This window comes from Myotis myotis, unplaced genomic scaffold (genome assembly GCF_014108235.1).
Source record: "Myotis myotis isolate mMyoMyo1 unplaced genomic scaffold, mMyoMyo1.p scaffold_m19_p_3, whole genome shotgun sequence".
In the NCBI taxonomy this organism is placed as follows: Eukaryota; Metazoa; Chordata; class Mammalia; order Chiroptera; family Vespertilionidae; genus Myotis; species Myotis myotis.
The window spans coordinates 95451795-95477478 of NW_023416335.1; the positions used below are offsets into that span (position 1 = coordinate 95451795).

The window sequence follows — 25684 nt, forward strand, 5'->3', positions numbered from 1 at the left end:
TCTGATCTTTGGTTATCTGGGCTATGCAGAGCTCAAGACTGCAAGCTTTTGGCAAGATATCTGCTAAGCACAATAAGTTTCCTCTGCCCATTTTATTTTCTTTAACCCTTTCATTTTGGTTATTGGAACCTGGAGTGAAACAGCCTGTATTTCTTTATATACAGCTGTGTATAAATAAATAGATTTAAAATGATTGTCTCCTCTTGAATCTACTAAATATTTATTGAATCTACTAAATATTTATTTACCTTTCTATATGGTTTACATTGTTATGAACAAGATGAAGAAAATATATTTACCCTTGCTTGGAAGGGATGTTATGATTTAGTAGATCAGTTAGTCTTAAGAGAAAAAAGTGGCTCTGCCTTCTCTTTTTTATTCTGAATTTTAGACAGTTTTTCATTAGTTTATTTGAGTGTTTTTTTGCATACAGGTACTGTTTTGTTTCTCACAGTTAGAGAAATGTAATACAGAAATCATTGTCTTTCAGAATTTAAACAAACAAGCATATGATTTGGCAAAGGCTTTACTGAAGAGGACTGCTCAAGCTATTGAACCATACATTACCAATGTAAGTCTTACTGTAATGAGGCGTCCACATAATCAGCCAACATTTTAAAGACTGCGAGAAGCAATTTTTGACAAGTAGTACATACTTTTAAATTTTGTGTTCTTTTAATTACTAAGTAATGTATTTTCTTTCTCCTTATTTAAAATTATTCTTGGTTAATATTTTCTAGAAGGTTAATGCTCCTCTTGTTTGTTCATTCTGTGTTTCTTTCAGATTGCCTAGGAACTAAAACAGCATTAATTTGGTTAGCAAGATATACTGTTTTCTAGTGTTAGAAAAAGAATTAAATATAATTAGATAAAACATATGGAACTTTTCATTATTCAGAGAAATTGTTTACAGCTTTTTGGAGATTAAATTGATTTGTACAAAAGGAAGATATAAACTAACTAGAGGCCCGTTGCACAAAAATTTGTGCACTCGGGGAGGAGAGGGGGGTCCCTTAGCCCGGCCTGTGCCCTCTCGCAGTCTGGGACCCCTCTGGAGATAACGACCTGCTGGCTTAGGCCTGCTCCCGGGTGGCAGAGGGCAGGCCTAATCCCTAGGTGCAGCCCCTGGTCGGGATCAGAGCAGGGCCGATTGGGGGGTTGGGGCACTGCCCCCTGTCACACTCAAGGCAGGGTCGATGGGGAGGTTGCGGCGCCGCCCCCTGTCATGCAAAGAGCAGGGCGGATCAGGGGGTTGGGGCGCCGCCCTCTATCACCCACAGAACAGGGCCCATCAGGGGTGTGGAGCTCCCCCCTGTCACGCACAGAGCAGGGCCCATCAGGGGGTTGGGGAGCTCCCCTCTGTCACGCACAGAGCAGGGCCCATCAGGGGGTTGGGGAGCTCCCCCATGTCACGCACAGAGCAGGGCTGATAGGGGAGTTGGGCCACTGCCCCCTGTCACACACAGAGCAGGGCGGATCAGGGGGTTGGGGCACCGCCCTCTATCACCCACAGAGCAGGGCCCATTAGGGGGTTGAGGAGCTTCCCCCTGTCACTCACAGAGTAGGGCTGATAGGGGAGTTGGGGCACTGCCCCCTGTCACACACACAGCAGGGCGGATCAGGGGGTTGGGGCGCCGCCCTCTATCACCCACAGAGCAGGGCCCATCAGGGGGTTGGGGAGCTCCCCCCTGTCACGCACAGAGCAGGGCCCATCAGGGGGTTGAGGAGCTCCCCCCGTCACAGAGTTGGGCCGATAGGGGAGTTGGGGCACCACCCCCTGTCACAGAGCAGGGCCGATCAGGGGGTTGGGGCGCCTCCCTCTATCACCCACAGAGCAGGGCCGATCAGGGGGTTGGGGCGCCTCCCTCTATCACCCACAGAGCAGGGCCGATCAGGGGGTTGGGGAGCTCCCCCCTGTCACGCCCAGAGCAGGGCCCATCAGGGGGTTGGGGAGCTCCCCCCTGTCACGCCCAGAGCAGGGCCCATCAGGGGGTTGGGGAGCTCCCCCATGTCATGCACAGAGCAGGGCCCATCAGGGGGTTGAGGAGCTCCCCCCTGTCACTCACAGAGTACGGCCGATAGGGGATTTGGGGCACCGCCCCCTGTCACTCACAGAGCAGGGCGGATCAGAGGGTTGGGGCACTGCCCTCTATCACCCACAGAGCAGGGCCGATCAGAGGGTTGGGGCGCCACCACTGTCACACTCAGGGCAGGGCTGATGGGGAGGTTATGGCTCTACCCCGTCACACACTGAGCAGGGCCCGTGGGGGAGTGGGGGTGTTGGGGCGCCACCCTCTATTACCCACAGAGCAGGGCTGATCAGGGGGTTGGGGCGCCGCCACTCTCACACTCACGGCAGGGCCGATGGGGAGGTTATGGCACTACGCTGTCACAGACAGAGTAGGGCCCGTGGGGTGGGGGGGTTTGGGTGCCGCACCCTGTCACACACAGAGCCGCAGGGCGATCAGGGGTTTGGGGAGCTCCCCACTATCAGGCACAGAGCAGGGCTGATCAGGGGGTTGGGGCACCTTCCCCTGTCAGGAACAGAGCAGGGCAGATAGGGAGGTTATTGCCCCCCCCCCCCCCCCCGTCACACACAGAGCTGCAGGGTGATCAGGGGGTTTGGGCGCTGACCCCTGTCACACTGATCCCGGTGCTGGGAGGCCTCGTGGCTCCTCTGATCCTGGTTCTGGGAGGCATATTACTTTTTTACTATATAGGATAGAGGCCTGGTGCATGGGTGGGGCTGGCTGGTTTGCCCTGAAGGGTGTCCCGGATCAGGGTGGGGGGCCCACCTGGGTGCCTGGCCAGCCTGGGTGAGGGGATGATGGCTGTTTGCAGCTGGTCACACACCCTTCAGGGTGGGGGTCCCCACTGGGATGCCTGGCCAGTCTGGGTGAGGGGCTGAGGGCTGTTTTCAGCCTGGGACTGAAGCTCCCAACTGCTCCTTTTTTTCTTTTTTCTTTTTTTCATTTTGGGCCAGCTTCATCTCTGAGACTCCAGCTCTGAGGCTTCCGCTTCTGAAAGCAGGTATCTGGTTTGTTTCGGTTCTATAATCGAAACTCTGTATCAACTCCAGCTCTGAGATCCCGGGCTCGCTGAAAGCAGGTTTCTGGGGCTTTTTTTAGCTTCTATATTTGTTACAATGTTTTTTAAACTGCAGGCTCAGAGGCTGGCAAGGCAGGCGGGGAACGTTGGTTTCCTCCGTCACTGAAGCAAGCAAGCCTCATGTTAGTTTCAAGCTGCCTGGCTGCCAGCCGCCATCTTGGCTGGCAGTTAATTTGCATATCTCGCTGATTAGCCAATGGGAAGGGTAGCGATCGTACGCCAATTACCATGTTTCTTTTTTATTAGATAGGATATGAAGATCTAAAAAGTTACAGCAAGTATGGATGGTATTGTTTTGGTAAAAATTGACTCTCTTGCCTTTCCTGGGTGAAATTCCAATTAAAGCTACCTTTTCTGAGAAAGGGGAAGAATTCCAATGAAATCAGCCCTTTCAAAATCACCCCAAATCTACTTATTTATGAGTAGAGGCCCAATGCACGAAATTCATGCAAGAGTAGGCCTTCCTTACCCGCCCCTTGCCCCACTGCCTGCACTGGATTCCCTCTGGCACCTGGGATCCGGGCTTCCCTCAAAGCCCCAGCTTCGTTTGGAAGGACCTCCGGTCTAATTAGCATATGATAGTTTTATTATTATAGATTGACAATCTTGTATTTGTTTTCAGATTAAATGTATTCCAACACATGGGTTCACTCATAGAAACTTACTGTATGTTTTATTTCTCCACAGTTCTGTGAGTTGCACAACTCTAGATGGGACTATTCATTGTATTTCATGTATTTCATTTGTTCTTTTTGGAACAAATCTAGAACATTGTATAGCAGTTCTGTCTCTCCATCTACTTTGTGCTTTCACTACCTTCAAACATGTAAATGATGTAAATCTTTCTTTTTGAAAAAAGTGAGAAAGAAAGCTTTTTATAGTTACTCATGCACTTAATTTTACTGAAATTGATTGGAGACTTTTTCTTGTACTATAAAAAAATTAATTCAGTATATAAGCTACATCATGAAAAGATGTACTTTGAAAAGTAACATACTTTAGACAACAGTATCTTGGCAGATCCCAATTTTTGTTTCTGACTATGGCCTTAAATGATTCTAAGCATATGATGATTAGGAAAAATGTACTTTACTTATAAATTGTTTTAGAGGGTAAACTTTCAGAAGCTGGAGAATCAAATTATATAACTTATTTTAATAGCTCCAAGATTGACAGGGAACTCTAAATGTTGATTTCTGTAAGTTTTATATAAGTCTTGGGGAGTATATTGGTTAAATTGGGTGGATTGAATTTTTTCTTTATTGAGTTAATGGTATTTGAAGTGTGTAGACCAGACTTAAGCATTCTTTTGCCATGGCCCATTAGATACACTAGGTGAGGTCCTCCTGGTGATTACTTATTTAAATTAGTATTGCCAACCTTGGGTGTTTTTTAGGGAAACACAATTTTCTTTGATACCTTTTTCTGACATAAAAAGAAGAAAATAACGCCATACCATGTTAATATCTTTTCTAGGGTTGGATAATGAAAGAAAAAAGTTTTAAGATAGAATAGTAGTATTGGTTGGAACCAGGTTACTGGGTTCCTTATAATATACTTTCAACATTTGTGCATACTTGAAAATATTATAATAAAATTTAAAAGGAAAATAAAAGGACTAAGGTAGAACTTTTAGCCATCCCAGATAAATCAATGTAAAAACATTTTCTTAATTACTTATACCTTATGTTATATTCCTGCTCTTAGTTCTTGTCTGCAAAAGTAGAATCCCCCCATCCATACTTCCTTGTTATATCTTTATCAGAAGCTGAGGAACAGAATTAGTAGAATGGTCTTAGAACACTTTCAGTTACATATTTATTCCAAGTACTTTGTTATCTCTCTTTCTCCTGTTTTCTTATCCCTTGTTTTATTTGAGGATTAGCTGAGAAGTTAAGAATTACTGTTTTTTTTCTTTTTTTTGTAAGATTTATTTTTCTGCCTCACACCTATATATGTAAAATTATTAGAATTCTAGTGAATTTAATTATCTTGTAGTAGGATAAAATGAGTATAGTTTTAAAAATTATTCTTAAGCTTTTGAACTTGTATATGTAATAGCCATTATTTATTTACCTTCCTGGTTGAAAATTAGCAAAAATAGAGGTAGGATACTAAGATAATAATAAACCCACTTCTATGCCTTTTTTATTTTTGTCTTTTTCACTCTTATGTATAGACACATTCACTTTTGTTCTTTATAGATAGTGATTTCTGCATATGTAGGAATTAAGAAATCACTGTGGTGTTATAGATTATTTTTTAAAATAAAAGTTGTAACTTGACGGCTCAGAATTCTAACTAAAATATATATATATTTTTTTAATTTAAAAAGTACATAATGACAATTCAAAAACTTTCCTACATGGATCACTATTTAGTAATAACATTTTTCACCAGATCATTTTAATCAGACGGTTTAGGAGACAACACAAAATTATTTTGTTATACTGGAAAAAACGTATCAAATCCATTTTGATATAGGTAAAATTTTATTAAATTGCTTAGTCTTCCTTCGCTTACAGTTTTTACATCTGTAAATTGGGATTAATAATGCCTGGGGTCATGGTAGAGACTGTTAAACAGTGAAAACACTTTTGTAATTAAAATTAAATGCTTAAGTATGATGTAGAATTTATTACTGACATTACTCATACTCCTTTCATTAAGAAGCAATTGTTATAAAATAAGTTAATTTCTAGTATGAATATTAGCTACCTACTTGTAAGTGAAAAATGTTTTTTGAAAGGCAATACTTAATCAAATCAGTATTCGCTTCCTCCAATAAATTGTAAGCCCTCATGTAGGGCATGAAGAAGACTGACTTGGTCCTTACCTTTATGGAGATTATATATATGTTAAATATATGTTTTTGATGGAATTTGTAAGAAATAAACTAAGGAATGATTTTTTTTTTTAAAAAAATGAGCTTTTCCTAGACTGATAGAAGAGGATGGTTTTACCACCAAGGTGGCCATATTGGAAAGGATTATTGTTTCTTGTTGTTGTTAAGGAAAACTAGATTTACTGTTTTTAAACAGTTGAAAATTTGTGAGTTGAAACAACAAAGCTGCTTTATTTTCAATCTAAATGAGAATTTAACGGTTAATGTCATGAAGTTCTTTTCCCACAAAATGGATAAAAAAGGAGGGAAAGCAAGTTATTTTTAAAACCAATAAAGAACGAATAGTAAAACAGAACTTGTTCTTTTTTCCCCCTGCATGGCTAGGTAGTTTGTACAGGTTTATAGATCTAAGAAACTTTGTTAAGAATGACCCAAGAACTAAAATAAAGCAGAAGAGACAGAAATGTGAAGTCCTTGACTTCATACTTTTCATATAGAAAGCCTAATTAAACCAGGTTGTGTGTTAAAACTGTCACAAAGAGAAAAGATTAGGGCAGTTTATTTGGTGTAAAGAATCCTTAACTGCTTCTTCCAGAAGACAAGTTACTGTTGAGAATATGTGGTATATTTCCTGGGTTAATTTTTACACATTTGGAAGAGTTTAAATACTTAAGAACTTGTCATTATGTCATGTGTTGTTACCAGTTTCAGTAGTGGTATGATCTGAATGTGGGAACTAGAGTTGGCTGCTTATAGAAAATAAATTGTTCAAATTTGAATTTTCCTTGTGTTTATATGTGCTTTTAGTTGGATTTAAATTTGTGCTATAAACCTTGTGTATTGTTTATTTTATTTTGCTTATGAGAATATAAATGACAAAAAGGATTAGAAAGAAGTTTTGCATTAGCCTATATAATAAAAGCCTAATATGCAAATTAACCGAACAGCCGAATGACCAGTCGCTATGACATGCACTGACCACCAGGGGGCAGATGCTCAATGCAGGAGCTGCCCCCTGGTGGTCAGTGCGCTCCCACAGGGGGCGTGCTGCTCAGCCAGAAGCCAGGCTCAGGGCTGGCGAGCGCAATAGCAGTAGCGGGAGTCTCTCCTGCCTGCTAAGGAGCAGCGAGCCTAGCCTTAACATGTTAAGCGCCCAGCCTGTTTTGTCTTCTGGACAGAACATATAGTGTCAGTCACTGGTGACTGATAGGGCGCTTAATGTGTTAAGGAGCATCAAGCAGGCAGATGGTAAGGCAAGAGGGCGCAGGCCAGGCTGAGGGGACCCCCCCTCCCCACCCCAGAGTGCACAAATTTTGTGCACCGGGCCTCTAGTAAATATATAATTAAATATCTTAAAATGGAATCAGCTCTTACTGTGAAGGTGTAAGGCTTTGTCTTTTATGCTATTGTCTACTATACATGTTAAGGTGAACGAGAAGTCATCCCTTATCCTTAAGGAATTATCTAGTAGAGGAATTAAGACAACTTATACAGGATAAAATATAGTAAGACTGTTATGAGGAATAAAATGTGTTTGGTAGTAGGGTGTTTATCAATAATGCTATTTTAAATTGTGTATAAAGTGAATTCCATGTTTTATCTTTTCACATAGCCTGTAGTGTAAGCATGTCAAACTCAAAGGCTAACACGGGCCAAACAAGTTTTAAGTTTATGTGGGCTGCAAAAAAACAAAAGCTTCAATTTTCATAGAAACATAGGTTTATTTCAATAGAGACATGCTGAATACAAAGGGCTAAAATAAATGAGTAGTCTATACTAAGAAAAGGGTAATATGCTAATTAGACCAGATAGACCGGATGTCTTCCGGACGTCCTTCCGGACATCCTTCCTGACAAAGCCAGGGCCTGGGTGAAGCCGTCTGGGGTTCCGGGTGCCTGCAGCCAGCCCAGGTGAAGCCGCCCGGGTCTTGGTGGCCTGTGGCTGGCCAGAGGAGGGAAGCCTGGGTCCCAGGTGCCAGAAGAAAGCCGGTGCCTGCAGCCGGAGGAAGGAAGGTCTACTCTTGCATGAATTTTCGTGCATCAGGCCTCTAGTCATTAACATAAAGTAATAGAATATTTTAATAAAAATTAATATTTTTTCTTGAACATTAACTTATCAGACACTGAATAACTGCACAAATTAATAAGCATAACGCAAATAAACCTATTTTTCTTGTTCTCCGAAAGCAAAATATTTCCTGTTGCACACACCAAACAAGTAAGTCCAAGACTAATGACGTGGCAATTGGCTGCTAAAATATTCACTACTAGTATTAGTGGAGAGAAATGGTGCTCCTGTGTGTAAGGGAAATGAATGCAACATGATTATAGTAATCAGTCATTAGAGAATGTTGTAGTTCGTTATTAATAATTATATATAACAGGATATTGTAAAAATTAAGTTATGAAATTTTTATTAAAACGTTTCTTACATACTGTTAAATTGGCTGGGCTGCAAAAATATTTCTTGTGGGCCAATGGCCCCCGGCTGCAAATTTGACATGCTTGCTGTAGCGGTTTCCTCCTTACTGTTAGAAAATGTTTTCATATGCCTACTTTGACTTTGTATGAAATGATAATGAATTTAATTGAATAATAATTATGATTTTAGAAAGTTTATCTGTGGTGTTTCTATTAATATACAATTTTTTTTTCCAAAAGTTTTTTAATCAGGTTCTGATGCTTGGGAAAACATCTATCAGCGATTTGTCAGAACATGTCTTTGACTTAATTTTGGAACTCTATAATATTGATAGTCATTTGCTGCTCTCAGTTTTACCCCAGCTTGAATTTAAACTAAAGGTAACTATTTTAAAAATAATATGCTTCAGTCAACTAAATTAGCAAAGAGCATTATTTGTGCCTTTTAATTCTTATAATGGTTTTATCTGAGGATTACAGAAGTAATGGTATGTTATTATTATTTAAATTACATATTTATGCCTTGCCTATTTGTGTATCTTGAATGCCCATCATGATTTCTAGCAAATAGTAGCTGCTTAGTTAATTATTGGAAGGATGGTATTTTTTTCAAAATATTTTCCAGATAAATTCTAGGTTGTGACTCAGTTTTAAGGTCATAGCTATATATTAAGCTAATGTTTTCAAGTTTATAGTAGTTCCCGAAACTCCTTGACTGGGCTATAAAAATAGTTTAGACTCTGTTATCCACGTCATGTGAAATATTTTCCCTTTGTGCATATTATCTTATACATTCCTATGTTAAGAGCACCTCTGCTTTTCATCTCTTAAAAGCATGTTCCCATTGACTTGACATTATTAGTTTCACTTGCAGATTTGGGGGATATTCTTTTTTTCTTTCAAATTATTATAGGAAAATTAAATAAAGCTGTTTATAATTAATAATCTTTGTGGATCCAGTGTACCACACAGAAAAGTTCTTATTTCTGTTATATCTTTTGTTTCTAAAAATTTTGATTTGTCTTTTTTTTTTTTAATATATTTTATTGATATTTTACAGAGAGGAAGGGAGAGAGATAGAGAGTTAGAAACATCGATGAGAGAGAAACATCGATCAGCTGCCTCCTGCACATCCCCCACTGGGGACATGCCTGCAACCCTGACCGGAACCGAACCCGGGACCCTTCAGTCCACAGGCCGACGCTCTATCCACTGAACCAAACCGGTTTCGGCTGATTTGTCTTTTTAAAAACAACAAAATAAATAGTCTATTTTGTTGGTGTAATAATTCTTGTTTTATTCTTGGGTGCATTTTTGGTATATTTCTTAGGTGAGTTATTTGATTTACCTGCCTCCCTTCCCCCCTTTTTTCATGTAGTTAGCATTTTGATGAGGTGTAGGGAGGCATACCTTTAATTATTTATTGGTCTGATTTTCTCTAATAAAAATATTGAATACTCTAAGAAATGTAAACATAAGGAATTATCATCCCTACTTTCAGCAAATCTAACATCTAGTATGAAAGGAAGAGGAAAATTTAATCCAGATCTAATAAAAGGCCAGACATTATAAGTGTCACAAAAGTTACAAACAGCATACAATTGAAGCAAAAGAAACATCATGCAGAAGCATATAGAGGTAGGAAGGTGCTGGGTCAATTTGTAGAACACAGGGAATTACAGTTGGATGGTAGCATAAAGAATATTTAAATCATTCCTGGCTCTGCACATTGGAATCTTCAGCTGTGGAGCTATAATAAACAAGCTCATATCCAGGCTTTGAACCAAACAAGTTGATCAGAATTTCTGGCATAGGGTTCAGGCATCGGTTGGTTTTTTTGTTTCTGTGTGTGTGTTTTGCTTTTTTATAGACTTAGAGGTCATTCTAATGTATAGTCAGGGTTGAAAATTACTTATTTGGAAGAGTAATGAGATAGTAGAGATGAGTTAGGTCATATTATGGGAGCTCTCAATGCTAGGCTGAAGAATTGGTTTAAAATTTTTAAAAAAATCTATAATGCTGTTCACACTTTGAATATCAATGTAGTGGTGTTGTTTTTTTCATATTCCCAATTGTTACATATTCAATTCTAGAATTGTGCTGGCTTATCCATTTAACCACTGTCATCTGTAAGTTACCAAAATCAGTAATAGTAAAATTGAGTTCTTGTCCCCGGAGTACCCACAATATAGTGTAGAAAACAAATTTTAACTTTTGCATGTCCAAGGCTTCATCATATTATTGAACTCTATTATGAATCTGGTATATGAACATGAACTAACTCTCCTACTGAGAGACTTCAGCATATATTTATTCCTACAAAGAGCTTAACCAGGACAATAATGTGGAATTCTCTGTCCTTTATCAGTGTTTGTTCTTAAAAACCACAAATAGTTTTTCACGGGTTTGATGCAAGTTAGTTTTTGAATTTGACTTTGAATGAAAATAAACCTCAGTTGTAAAGGGAGAACCTCTAACATTCACTCAAAATTTCAGATGTATTTTCATGTAGGAAGTACTGCTTTGATGTAATTTGAGATGATTAGAGCATTGAAGATTTAATCTTGTGAGAAGTATATTGACCATTTTTATATATAATGTTTCATCTATAACTTATGGAAAGTTTTCTGTGCAATTGGAGGATAAGAGAAATAATGAGAAAATTATTCTGAATATATCTACTTCATGTTTTTAAAGCTATGGTTGTGTTTTGTTTTAGAGCAATGATAATGATGAACGCCTGCAAGTTGTTAAACTACTAGCAAAAATGTTTGGGGCAAAGGATTCAGAATTGGCTTCTCAAAACAAACCTCTTTGGCAGTGTTACTTGGGCAGGTATATGATTTTGGTGTCCTGTTTAAAAGTCATGTATGTTTATATCTACTTATATCCCCTTAAAACACCATTCACATTTAAGTTTATTCTCTGAAATCAAAAAATGAAGTTTTATGTTTTGGATTTTTTGAATGCTGATAATGATTAGTCACATTTACAATTTCCCTTTTGTTTTTCATCTTATCTTGTCCTCAGTAATTTTTAAAAGATGATACATTTAAAGTTACCTCACAAAGTATTATAATCATGAAATTAAAATGTATTACCATGTAGCAGTAATTAATTCTACTAAAAATACATTAATTTGAGAGATAGCTCCTCCACAAAATAATTATATTTGGTTAGATTATTCAGAGATACATATTTAAGGACAGTCACAGAATGAGTAAATGAATGATTATGTATGTTCCTCCTCCTAGCTTTCTTCCTTCCTCTTTTAAAGAAATGATAACCTATGTTCCTCATACACTTTTAATGATCCACAAACCTCCTGAAATTGGTTGCAAAATTTTGAGTGTGTTCGTTTATTTCTCTTTTCTGGAGAAGGGTTCATTTCTTTATGTTTCTAAAGGTATCCCTGACCTTGAATATATTAAAGTCACTTCAAGTGCCCTGACTGAAACCAACTTTGACCCCAAGGATAAAGGATTCCCTCCCCGGTCCCCAAATTACTCTCGTAACAAATAATGTAATGAAGTCATTAATAGACAAATAAGATTTAAAGACTTATTCTATTTCCTTTGTATTAGAATATTTATTTATTTAATTCTCACCTGAGGATGTTTTTTCCATTGATTTTCAGGCAGAATGGAAGGGAGGGAGGAGAGGAGGACAGAGAGAGAGGGAGAGAGAGGGAGAGAGAGAGAGAAAGATTGACGTGAGAGACACATTGATTGGTTGCCTCCTTCATGTGCTCCAACCGGGGCCTTGAATCAAACCTAAAAGCTAGGTACATGCCCTTGACTGGGAATTGAACCTGAGACTCTTCATTCTGTGGGCTGATGCCCTAACCCCTGAGCCAGACTGGCCAGGACAATATTTTTATTTTTGTTACCACTTTTCTTTCTATCTCGATCCCAGAATTGTCAATGAATTATGGTTAATTTTTATCTCTTTAGTTTTAGTTTTCTAATTTTTTAAATGACTATATAAGCCTTTATCAGTACTTGCTAAGTGCTAAATTCTTAATGTGATTATCTCCTATAGATAAATAATCACATTTAACAAATATTAGCCCATTGTCATTTTGAGTTTTATTTTAGATACTAGAGGCCCATTGCAGAAAGATTCCTGCAAGAATAGGGCTTCCTCGGGCCTATTCCTGCAAGAATGGGGCTTCCTTCTCCGCTGCCTTGCGCCCTCCCTTTGCCACTTTGCCCTCGGCTCCCTCCCTTCTCTGCCACTTGGGCTCTCTCCCTTCTCCGCTGCTTTGCTCCCTCGCCAGGTCACGGATCCAAGGCCGGATCCCCTGGGCAGCATCAGGCGCTATTGGCCCCGCCTCGCCGGTCAGGGGTCAGGGGCCCGGGTCCCGCGGGCAGCGTCGTGCGCTGCCGGCCCTGCCTGCAGTATGCAAATTAGCCTCCATCTTTGTTGGCGGTCAATTTTCATATCGTGCTGATTAGCCAATGGGAGGTGTAGCGAAGGTACGGTCAATTACCATGTTTGTCTATTATTAGATAGGATTTTTTTCTTTAAACACAGTGGAAAGTTCTTGATAGTAAAGCAAAATATTTTACAAGTGTAATTAAATTATGAGATTCAATTTAAAATCCATTTTGTTTAATTATTTAAAACAAAAATACAATTTTTACATATAGACATTTAAAGTATATTTTTAAATCAGGACTTGGGTTACCCAGACTTTATAGATTTTATGGAAGAAAAATCCTAATTTAAATTTATATCACCTTTCTATTACTTTGTAATTTTTTTCTTTTACTTGTAATAACATAAAATTTCCACATTGTTACCAATTTCAAGGAGCTAGACTATTTCTTAAAGATAATGTATTTTATTTATTATGGCTGTATGGTACATGTTTAGTTGAGAAATGGTAAACTGGACCTGAATTCAAAACACTCAAGAAATTTTATGAGACTATAGGTTAGAATTTATAATTTTTTTTTTTTTTATAAAACAACTTTTTTCTAGTAATGAGCTTTTATGAGTAATTTGGTGCTTATTTTGAAGCCTTATTTTCTTCTTTATAAAATGCTAAATTTTGTGTGTTATAGTATTGGGTAATACAAGATTTGGAAACCTTTAATCTTACAGAATTAAGACATGAAAATAGCAAGTGGAAAATTCTCACTTCACTTTAATGTTTTTGTTTATTTTTTTTAAGATATTTTTATTGATTTCAGAGAGGAAGAGAGAGGGAGGGAGGAAGAGAGAGAGAGAGAGAAGAAAAAAACATCAGTGATGAGAAACAATCGTTGATTGGCTGCCTCCTCCCCACTAGGGATTGAGCCCACAACCTGGGCATGTGCTGTGACCTCCTGGTTCATAGGTCGACACTCAACTATTGAGCAACACCGGCTGGGCTTTTTTTGTTGTTTCTTAAGGTTTTTAAGTCACTTTTATAGTCCATCATGAACTAATGTATATAGGCTTTGAATATCAGTGTTTAGAGACAATTAGATATCATATGCTTCCTGATAGAGGGACACAATGCCATATATAATGTTGTCTTCCTAAGAAAAAGAACCTAATATGATCATTTTTATATGATCATAGTCATATGAACTTAGAAGAAAGGGGAGCCTGTTAATTGATATCAGAATGATAAAATTAGCAAAATTTTAATTGGGAAAACACTGTACAGAAACAAAAAGCAGTTGCTTCACCAAATTATAAGGAGGGAAAAAAATGAAGGAAAAATATAAAATTAAAAGATACTTAAATGACATATCAACCAAACTTGATTTTTTTAGAGATGCTAATGTGTTACATTTCCATGTAAAAGTTGGCTTTGATATTAATGGGTATATAATAATTGTGATTGTTAACTGGATAGGACTAATTTGGGCACAATTATAATAGAGTCATGTAAAATAATATGGGTTGAATATACAAGATTACCACACATTTGTGAATACCTCTATATAAAAAAGACTATTTTGAGGAATAGTTTTCTTTTTAAACACAGTATGAGATTTATATAATGTATCTATGAACTATGTACATACATTATACTTTTATAAACATATTTTAAAGTATATTTATAGAAAAAAATTGTCATTTTAATTCTTGTATTTGAGTCAAATGTATATTTAAACATGCCCTTGTAAAGTACATAGTTATCACAGGAGATTGTTCTAGTTTAATAAGGAGGCTTCAGAACATTTATACACATACTAGAGGCTCAATGCATGAATTCATGCATGGGTGGGGTCCCTCGGCCTGGCCTGTGATTGGGGCAGATCGGGGCATTTTGGGGCCATCTCACCCAGTCCTGATCAGGGCCGATGGGGGCCAGCCAGCTGGGGAGGGACCGTGGGAGGTTGGACCAAGGGAGGTTGGCCGGCTGGCCGGCGAGGGACTATGAGAGGGCTCTAGGGTGTGTCTGACCCAGTCGCCCCGTCCCCATCAGCTGGACCCCAGCAGCAAGCTAACCTACCAGTCGAAGCATCTGCCCCTGGTGGTCAGTGTGCCTCATAGCAACTGGTTGAGCTGTTGACCGAACGGTCGACTGATTGGTCAGACACTTAGCATATTATGTTTTTATTATATAGGAGGATAGTATATCAAAAACTTTGATAAAGTCTCTAGGTCCACTTCAGATTATCCTACATAAATTTTAATTAGAGAAATAAATATAAATTGATTGCAGATTAAACAGATACGTTTCTCTAATTTTAAAGATCACTGTGCCTTTATATTTTATCAGGTTTAATGATATTCATGTACCAATACGCCTGGAATGTGTAAAATTTGCTAGTCACTGTCTCATGAACCATCCTGATTTAGCAAAGGACTTAACAGGTACTGTATACCCATAATAACAAATATTTCTGGGTGCTCTTTGGTGAAAAAATCCATTTTAAATATTTGGGGGATAAATAATCTTTTTTTGTTTCTGTTATAGGTGAAGTCTTGTTTCAATTTGTCATTATCAGAGTTACTTTCTGAAGCTAGAATTTTTACCTCCTAGTGCCTACTTAGGCTAGAAGCACCTATAAAATGTTGGTTTTTATCAGAGACAATTTTAATTTTGAAGCTTAAGGATATTTTTAGAAATATTTCAGGCATTTGGATTTGAACAGGTCTTGACTATGACTAAATTATAATACAGATTTTAACATTTTCCAGTATTTTGAGAACTTAGGGTAGAGTCATTATTTTGTAAGCTAATTTAACCATCCTAAAATGAAAGTAAGGTTTTTGAAATCTCTATAATTATAAGGCAGTTCAGAACTTTATATTTATGTAGTAATGAAAATTATGGCTTTGACTATTATTGTTTTACTAACTATTTTAAAGTTATGGAATAGGTCAGAAAATATAAATGAATATAACAGCTATTATGTCTGCCTAGAAATGTTAGCATTTTTGCTACATTGGCTTAAGACATTTTAAAAAAGAAAATAAATTTTACATTTAGTTAAAATGCCCCTCACAAACTATACTCCCTTCTACAGAGGGTAACCACCCTACTAAATTTGGTCTGCATCCAGTTCATGTTTTTCTGTATATGCTACATGTGTATCTTTCCATAAATTATATATATTATTGTCATGTGCCTTAATATTTTTATTTAAGTATCCTTTGAATCTGATGTAGTTGAACTTATTTCTGCTTTCTTATTTTTTGTTCTACTTTCCATGCCTTTTCCTTGCTTTTGTTCTGTTTTCTTCTCTTTTGCTCAGTTGATCAGCTTGCTTTCTTCTCATTATTTCCCTCCATGTGCTTGGAGGTTAACATTCACTTTTGTGCTTTCAGAAATGCGTAATAGATTAATGAAATCTGTAAAGTTAATCAAAATTCTCCCATATCTTTCTGATCAGTCAAGGACCTCTGAAAGCTAAAATTCTGAACACTTCTCATTTGTCACATGATTGCTTGTTATTTAGTTACTAGAGGCCCGGTGCACAAAAATTTGTGCACTGGCGGGGGCGGGGCCCTCAGCCTGGCCTGTGCCCTCTCGCAGTCTCGGACCCCTCTGGGGATGTCCACCTGCTAGCTTAGGCCCACTCCCCGGGGAATCAAGCCTAAGCTGGCAGTCAGACATCCCTCTGGCAGCCTGGCAGCCCTCGGGGGATGTCCACTTGCCAGTGGGGAGCAGGCCTAAGGTGCAGTAGGACATCCTTAGTGCTGCTGAGGAGGCGGGAGAGGCTCCCGCCACCACCGCTGTGCTGGCAGCCGTCAGCCTGGCTTGTGGCTGAGCAGAGTTCCCCCTGTGGGAGCACACTGACCACCATGAGGCAGCTCCTGCATTGAGCGTCTGCCCCCTGGTGGTCAGTGTGTGTCATAGTGACCAGTCATTCCTAGTCGTTCTGCTGTTAGGGTCAATTTGCATATTACCCTTTTATTATATAGGATTTATTCTTTTTTTAAAACTTTATACTTAAACGTTTACTACATTTGTAACTGCCCTTTTTATACAGTATTTGCTCACAGTTGTGTCTTAATTTTTAGTACTTCCTTCTGAGTTTCTTCTGGTAAAATCACAAAATTTAACTTTTTGTAATATTTTTAACAATAGGTTGTTGTTTTCACATTTTGTTGAATTCTTGTCAGTAGGTATTTATCAGTTTCATTTTCTTTCGGGTTGGGGGAGAGGGAGGAAGAAATAGATTGTATTCCTCCTTGGAACCCGCTATCTGCCTACTCACATCTGAATGTGGACTGCTTGCTCTGTGAGCTATTTGACAGCATTGATCATAAGACAGTTCATTTTTCCTCCCTCTTTTTCGTGCCGCCTCTCCTTCCCATTCTTCCTTTCCTTGTGCTTGCAGGCTGTGTAAGTACATCTGTGCATCTCTCTATCTTCCTTTTGTATCCTTCCTCCTATTTTCACATCGATGTTCCTTTCACTGTGGCATCCTCTTTTTGTGTTATGTATGCAGTATTCTCTGAGAAAACTAATCAGTGTTTTGGGGAAGTTTTCTTTATCCTACAAAATGTCTGTTCAGCTAACTTTTTATTTCCTTTTTCTCTATTTTCCATGTTAGAGGCTTTCCTTAAGTGCTTGACAATCCATGGCTATTTGCTCATAATTAAAGAGTGGGAGTTAAATAAAAAGCTGATTAGAAAGCCCTGAATATATGACTCTGACACTTTACTCTAGGGCAACAGTTCTCAACCTGTGGGTTGTGACCCCTTTGGGGGTCGAACGACCCTTTTACAGGGGTCGCCTAAGACCACCGGATAACACATATATAATTACATATTGTTTTTGTGATTAATCACTATGCTTTAATTATGTTCAACTTGTAACAATGAAAATACATCCTGCATATCAGATATTTACATTATGATTCATCACAGTTGCAAAATTACAGTTATGAAGTAGCAACGAAAACAATTTTATGGTTGGGGGTCACCACAACATGAGGAACTGTATTAAAGGGTCGCGGCATTAGGAAGGTTGAGAACCACTGCTCTAGGGTGAATTTGATGGGTTGTGTCTTGATAATTCCTCTTGAACTAGGCAGATTCCCCAGAGAAGAGTATCCTATCAAGAGTTTAAAAGTCTAGTTGCTAGTGTCTGAGACTTTTATTCTTTTTTTTCTTTTGATGGATATCTGGGTTGTTATGGTTTGGGGTTGTTATGACTGAGATCACTGTGTTATTGTACAAGTATTTCTGTGGAAGTATGTTTTTCTTCTTTTTGGAACCACTTAGGAGTATAGTTGCTGGTCATAGGGTAAATACATATTTAACTTTATAAGAAACACTATTTTCCACTTACACCAGAAATGTTTGACAGTTCTAGTTGTAAAGCGTCTTTGCTGACATTTTGTTTTATCGGTATTTTTTTATTTTAGCTGTTCTCATAGGTCTTGTTCTTTTGTGGTTTTAATTTGCCTTTTTCTATTTAGTGATGAGATTGACCATCATTTTTATGTGCATCTTGATATATTATTTTCTTTTATGAATTGGCTGTTTAAAATTTAAACCTATCTTTTTTAAAATTGACTTGTTATTTTTTGTTGTTGATTTGTAGTAATTCTGTAGGTATTCTGGATTTTTTTAAGTATAAAAAAATTTAAGCAGTTTTTTCCATAGTCAGAACTTTAAAGCAAAGTTTATGATTGGCTAAATAATAGGTAGATGTTTTGATTAAAAAATATTTTTATTGATTTCAGAGAGGAATCGAGAGAGAGAGAAATATCAGTGATGAGAGAGAATCATTGATTTGCTGCCTCCTGCTTGTCTCCTACCAGTGATCAAGCCTGCAACCCAGGCATGCGCCCTGACCAGAATAGAACTGAGATCTCTGGTTCATAGGTCAACACTCAAGGCACACTGGCCGGGCAGTGTTTTGCTTTTTTAGAAGCTATTTTAAAAATATTTTAGCTGTGAATTATTTCATCAATAATTGTTTTAGTCCGTAGGTTATTTTGAAGATTTTTGTTGACTTAAGAAACATCTAAATTTGTAGAGAATTCTTATAAGAGTTTATTTGAGCTGAATTGACAATATAATGAGGGAGCAAGATCTCAGATGCTCCTGAGAATAACAGTTTTGTACTTTCTTTTATTCATTTAAAATTAAGAAGGGAATGTAAGGAAGATTATATGAAGGTGTGAGGAAGCAATTCAGGAATTGGATTACAGGATAGTTAAGATTATGTGCTTTCTTGAGGGTTAATAAAGGGTGTCCCAAAATTCACGCAAGAAGTAATTTTGATAGAAAACACAGGTTTATAATTAAAAATTGTAAATTTTTTATTGATTCATAAAGTATACAGTATAGGGTTATGTATGGAATAGCATATCGGGTAAACTGGATTATCATGTCGTGATAGCGAACACCTTTAACTGTTATTGCCTGAGCAACCGCATTTTCTTTTATTTTTATTTTTATTTTTTTATATATTTTTAAAAATATATTTTATTGATTTTTTACAGAGAGGAAGGGAGAGAGATAGAGAGTTAGAAACATCGATGAGAGAGAAACATCGATCAGCCGCCTCCTGCACATCTCCTACTGGGGATGTGCCCGCAACCCAGGTACATGCCCTTGACCGGAATCGAACCTGGGACCCTTCAGTCCACAGGCCGACGCTCTATCCACTGAGCCAAACCGGTCTCGGCTGCAACCGCATTTTCAAAGAAGAATGGTCTGATGATGCCTCTAGCCCAAAATCCGCACCAAACAGTGACACGTTGTAGATGCATTTGTTTCTCAACAATCACTCGTGGATTTTCTGAACCCCAAATGCCTCAATTTTGTCAGTTAATTAACCCAAGCCATCAAGATAAAAATGAGCCTCATCGAAATTCAGTCACATTTATGCAAAACGGTCATGGAAAATTCCAACAAAAGAGTGCGTATGTGCCAGCAAAGCTGTGGAGGCCATTTACCTGATATGCTACTCCATATATGACCTTATACTGTATACTTTATAAATCAATAAAAAAATTACAATTTTTAATTATAAACCTGTGTTTTCTATCAAAATTACTTCTTGTGTGCATTTTGGGACACCCTTTATTTCAAAGGTGTGCTAACCTAGCTGCACAAAAATAATACACAGGGTTGGCATAAAACATTTCATTAAAGAAGTTATAGGCCTGTAGAATGATTGCCCACCATGTCCTGCCCAGTTAGAAATTTATGATCAGATCACTCTGTGAGGTTACTTTTCATAGAACCTCCTTTTTGTATTCCACATTTCGCTTTACAGTTGTCCCTGGGGATTGGTTCCAGGGATTGGTTCCAAGACTCTCTTACTCCCACCCTGTAGATACCAAAATCTGAGGATGCTCAAGACCCTTAAATACAGTGGTATAGACATATAAACATTCTACCTTATACTTTGTTTTTATTTTATCTTTATTGTTGAGAGTATTACAGGTTTTCCCCATCCTTCCCTCATTGCCCACCTCCATCAGTTCCTGCCCTGCCTTATACTTGAAATTTCCTCTATATTATGTATAATACCTAATACAATATAAATTCTATGTAAGCAGTTATTAAGTTGTTAGCTATTGTTTAGGGAATAATGACAGGGAAAAAAAACTTGTACATGTTCAGTACAGATACAGCCATTGTAGGCCTAACTACATAGTGCACATCAACAATGTTACATTCCCACCCTCCAGTTATTTTCTGTTGGTGGTTGGTTGAATCTACAGATGTGGAACCAGTATATAGAGAGGACCTACTATATATAGTTTGAATTTTTAATGAAACATTTATATTTTATTATTTTCTAGTGTTCAGTCTCTGGGCACATTTTAATTTTTGTAGTTGGCTAAAAACTGAAAAATGAGGGTTCTAACCTCTCTGCATATTTTCAACCACTCATATTTTCAGCTACAGTATTCATCTCTGTCTTGCTCATAGCTTGGCGCTTTGAATTTCAAAATGTTTTGAGGGTTCTTCTATCCTGGAATTGAGCTTGTCTATTGTTTTCTTCACCTTTTGGATTTTATTATTTTCCTCTTTCCTCTGGCACTTACCAATCATCCATCTGCCAAAATTTTGTTGGAAATCTCTTTTGCTATGATCTCTTCATTTGTTACTTGTCCCATTTAAAGACATTTTCTTAGGGCTTCAGGAGTGAGCTAAGATAAATGTGTTGTACACACACATTTATCTTATTTTTTTCAACAGTGTTTTGCGAGATTCATGTTTGTATCTTCAGCCAAGTCTGAGGGACATAGCCATATTGTGAAGAGTACTAATTTTTCATACCAAGTAACTATTGAGAATTTCTTTTTTTCTTCTGTTTTCTTTTTTTACTGCACAGTAAATATAAGTTAATAGTTCTTGTGTGAATTACTGTTTTTGGGAAATTGGGATGCATCTCAAAATTGATGGTTATTGCATTTTTCTTTTTTGATGGTACCGAAAATAGTATGTATTGCATTCAAAACAAGTACAATGAAAAATAAAACTCCTATATTTATCTTGGTGGGGAAATTGAGATATGCTAAAAATAACTTTCTTTGCTGTTAAAATAACAGCAAAAGGTAAAATAACCTTTCCATTTCTTCAATTTCTTTAGCAGCATATGGTCTTCCTCATTTTTTTGAATAGTTTCTATTAGTAGAGAATACTCAAAGTAGACGGGCTTAAGACCTGAACATTGATTTTTATGAGTGTTTACATTATAAGTATTTGTTACATTATTATTTTATAAAGAAGTAAATTCATTCACAATCATAGCACTATTTGTTGTGTATAGACCTGGCAATATTTATTATTCCAAATCTAAATAAAGAAATTTTATCTTACTGGTCTTATTATAAAAAAGCTGAATATTTTATTTTTAAAATTTATATTCAATTGTGTGACTTCTTCCTTCAACTTATTGTATGATTACTGAAGATTGTTAAAATTTTTCTTTCAGCATTGGCAGTGCAAGATCTGAACTCCTATGCACTCATAATTTTTAAATGTTTTATTTCTTCTGTCTTCCCTTTGGCCTTTCTTAGTTCAGTTAAATGGAATTGTCTATGGTATTTCCTGTAGTCCTGTTTCTTGATGACCATATCTCAATTTTATACTCTTAATAACCTCACTGAAAGTTTCCCTTGTTAAGGAATAGAAATTTGAGCACACTTTCCTTTCCTAGTAGAACTACTTGACTTGAATGTTTTAACTATTAAATAAAAAAACAAAGGTGAAATTTTTAATGTTGGTATACTTTGTGGTTTATTTATATAGTTGCTTTGTTTAATGAGGTTAGGAACTCTATGATCATCTACTCTGCACTGCAAATGGGGAAGGGATTTACTACTCAGTAGCATGTAAACTTTGTTTTGACTCAAGGGCTGACCTTCCTTTTTACTTTCCTTCCTCCCTTCCTCCCTCACTGCTCCCAGTTTACTTGAAACATTGAACCTTTTACTTAGGTTTTGTTTTTGTTGTGGTTTGCTTTTAAAGGTCTTACACAAGTTTTAAAGACATTTCAATTGTTAAAGTTAAATTTCAATCAATAAAAACTTTATCTTTCAGAGTATCTTAAAGTGAGGTCACATGACCCTGAGGAAGCTATTAGACATGATGTTATTGTGTCTATAGTTACAGCTGCTAAAAAGGATATTCTTCTGGTCAATGATCACCTACTTAATTTTGTCAGAGAAAGAACTTTAGACAAACGGGTAAGTAGGAGTAATAATTATTATAGCTTGTCATTTTGAATACTTAAAGTTTCATAGTATTTTTATTTGAAAATATTGAGATTTAAATGTAATTAGCCCTTTTGGGGGGATAGGCATTTTAATATTTAAAATAGTGTTTATGAAAGGATTTATTTTTTGTTACATTAAATTTTACTAGTTTTTCTTTGTACGATTACTAGAGGCCTGGTGCACGAAATTTGTGCATGTGGCGGGGGGCGGGGGCGGTCCCCCCTCAGCCCAGCCTTTACCCTTTCCAATCTGGGACCCCTCGGGGGATGTCGGACATCCCTCTCACAATCTGGGACTGCTGGCTCCTAACTGCTCGCTTGACTGCCTGATCACTCATAAATGCCCCCCTTGGCAGCCATATCACCCCTAACCACCTCTGCCTGCCAGCCTGATCGCCCCTCATTGCCCCCCCCCCTCCCTGCCAGCCTGGTTGCTCCCAACTACCCCTCCCCCCCGCCAGCCTGGTCACCCCTAACTGCACACCCCCCCCCCCACCACCACCCGCTGGCCTGGTTGCCTCTTACTGCCCCCCGCCCCCCCGCCAGTGTGGTCGCCCCCAACTGCCCCCCTGGTGGCCTGGTTGCTCCACGCAGCCTGCTGTTTGGTTGTACCTCTGGTTGTTTCGGTCATGATGGCCTCTGGTTTTTTATATATTAGGATTCTCATTCTAAAAGTGAGATGGCTTTCAGTGGTAAGTAGTCACATATTCAGCTTGTGTACTAGTTTTAATAAGTGACATATATAAAGGGCCTTTGAGACAGCTTCTCTCATATAGTTGGCTCTCTTTTGTTTTTTCCTTTCATATGGGTATTTGGTTCTTACTCCTCTTGCTGGTTGTTTCCTCCTTTCCATGGAATAGAAAAAGAAAAGTTATCTTCAGTTTGGCAGAACTAAACTTGGCATGCTTCTAGCCTATGTCCTGTGACCCCAACCTTCCTCCTTTTTTTTTAAATCCTCTCCCAAGGATATGTTTTTATTGACTTTATTTATTTATTTATTTGAGAGAGAGACATTTATCCATTGCCTCCCATATTCTCCATGACTGGTGTGTGTGTGTGTGTGTGTGTGTGTGTGTGTATGTTGGGGTGTGTGAATCAAACTCACAACCTTTTTCAGTGTACGGGATGATGCTCCAACCTGCTGTCACCTGGGCAGGGCCAAACCTTCCTTTTTAAAAAAAATATATTTTTATTGATTTTAGAGAGGAAGGGGGGGAGAGAGACAGAGAAAGAGAGAGAGAAAGAAACATCACTGGTGAGAGAATTATTGATCGGCTGTCTCCTGCATGCCCCCTACTGGGGATCGAGCCTACAACCCAGGCATGTGCCCTTGACTGGAATAAAACCTGGGACCCTTCAGTCCACAGGCTGAGGCTCTATCCACTGAGCCAAACCAACCAGGGCCAAACCTTCCTTTTTGAGTGAGCATCCCCTAGCTCCACTCACTAATCAGTGGCTTCTGAAAAGAACCTTGCCTTGTTATGTTTGTGTAAACTATCTATACTAATAGAGTAATATGCTAATTAGACAGGATAGACTGGACGTCCTTCCGGACAAAGCCATGGTGGCGGCGGCCAAGGCAGAGGCGGTTAGGGGCAATCAGGCTTGCAGGGGAGAGCACTTAGGGGTCTCAGGCAGGCAGGCAGAGGTAGGGGTGATCAGGCTGGCAGGGGAGAACAGTTAGGGATGATCAGGCCAGCAGGGGAGCACTTAAGGGCAGCAGGCAGGCAGAGGGGTTAGGGGTGATCAGGCAGGCAGGTGAATGGTTAGGAGCCAGTGGTCCAGGATTGCAAAAGGGATGCCCGACTGCCTGTTTAGACAGGGATCGGGTCTAAACCGGCAGTCGGACATCCCCCGAGTGGTCCCAGATTGGACAGGGTGCAGTTCGGGCTGAGGAGACCACCCCCCACCCCCGCACGAATTTCGTGCACCGGGCCTCTAATATCTTAATAGTTGCTTATAAGACTGATTATGCTATCTCCATAATTTAATTCTCTTTGGTAATGCTGGTTATGGTAGACGGGCAGGAATTAATTTCATGATTTTCCCTCCAAATCTATGGTTATTCAGAACAACTTATTTAAACTGATTAATTTAGACTTGTCTACATTGACTATTTTTTTTTTAATATATTTTATTGATTTTTTACAGAGAGGAAGGGAGAGAGATAGAGAGTTAGAAACATCGATGAGAGAGAAACATCGATCAGCTGCCTCCTGCACATCTCCTACTTCGGATGTGCCCACAACCCAGGTACATGCCCTTGACTGGAATCGAACCTGGGACCTTTCAGTCCGCAGGCCGATGCTCTATCCACTGAGCCAAACCGGTTTCAGCTTCATTGACTATTTTATTGGGGTATCCTATCTAATAAAAGAGAAACATGGTAATTGGCGTACGACCGCTACCCTTCCCATTGGCTAATCAGCGAGATATGCAAATTAACTGCCAGCCAAGATGGCGGCCGGCAGCCAGGCAGCTTGAAACTAACATGAGGCTTGCTTGCTTCAGTGATGGAGGACTCCAACGTTCCCGCCTGCCTTGCCGGCCTCTGAGCTTGCAGTTTAAGAAACATTGTAACAAATATAGAAGCTAAACAAAACCCCAGAAACCTGCTTTCAGCGAGCCCGGGATCTCAGAGCTGGAGTTATACATTGTTTCGATTATAGAAGCGAAACAAACCAGATACCTTCTTTCAGCAGTAGAGGCCTCAGAGCTGGAGCCAGAGATAAAGCTGGCCCAGAATAAAAAAAGAAAAAAAGAAAAAAAGGAGCAGTTGGGAGCTTCAGTCACCCCCAGCCTGAAAACAGCCCTCAGCCCCTCACCCAGACTAGCCAGGCACTCCAGTGGGGACCCCCACCCTGAAGGGTGTGTGACCAGCTGCAAACAGCCATCATCCCCTCATCCAGGCTGGCCAGGCACCCCAGTGGGGACCCCCACCCTGATCCGGGACACCCTTCAGGGCAAACCAGCCAGCCCCACCCATGCACCAGGCCTCTATCCTATATAGTAAAAGGGTAATATGCCTCCCAGCACCGGGATCAGCGTGACAGGGGGCAGCGCCCAAACCCCCTGATCGCCCTGCGGCTCTGTGTGTGACAAGGGCTGGGGCCACAACCTCCCTATCGGCCCTGCTCTGTTTGTGACAGGGGAAAGCGCCCCAACCTC

General features: G+C 39.0%; 1 protein-coding gene across 18 annotated transcripts in view; it reads left to right on the plus strand.

The window, feature by feature from the left end:
* Nucleotides 1-25684, plus strand: part of PDS5B (PDS5 cohesin associated factor B) — a 257616-nt gene that overhangs the window by 104357 nt on the left and 127575 nt on the right. For 17 of the 18 annotated variants that reach the window (XR_004965701.1, XM_036296869.1, XM_036296868.1 and 14 more), the window contains 5 exons: nucleotides 491-571; nucleotides 8614-8754; nucleotides 11093-11208; nucleotides 15098-15192; nucleotides 22342-22487. Coding sequence is in view for 17 of the 18 variants with exons in the window: in XM_036296869.1 (XP_036152762.1) it covers nucleotides 491-571; nucleotides 8614-8754; nucleotides 11093-11208; nucleotides 15098-15192; nucleotides 22342-22487 (579 nt within the window). In the remaining variant the exon portion in view is untranslated. Of the gene's footprint in view, nucleotides 1-490; nucleotides 572-2983; nucleotides 3031-8613; nucleotides 8755-11092; nucleotides 11209-15097; nucleotides 15193-22341; nucleotides 22488-25684 lie in introns of those variants that run through there. The other variant, XM_036296876.1, reaches the window with a different exon arrangement.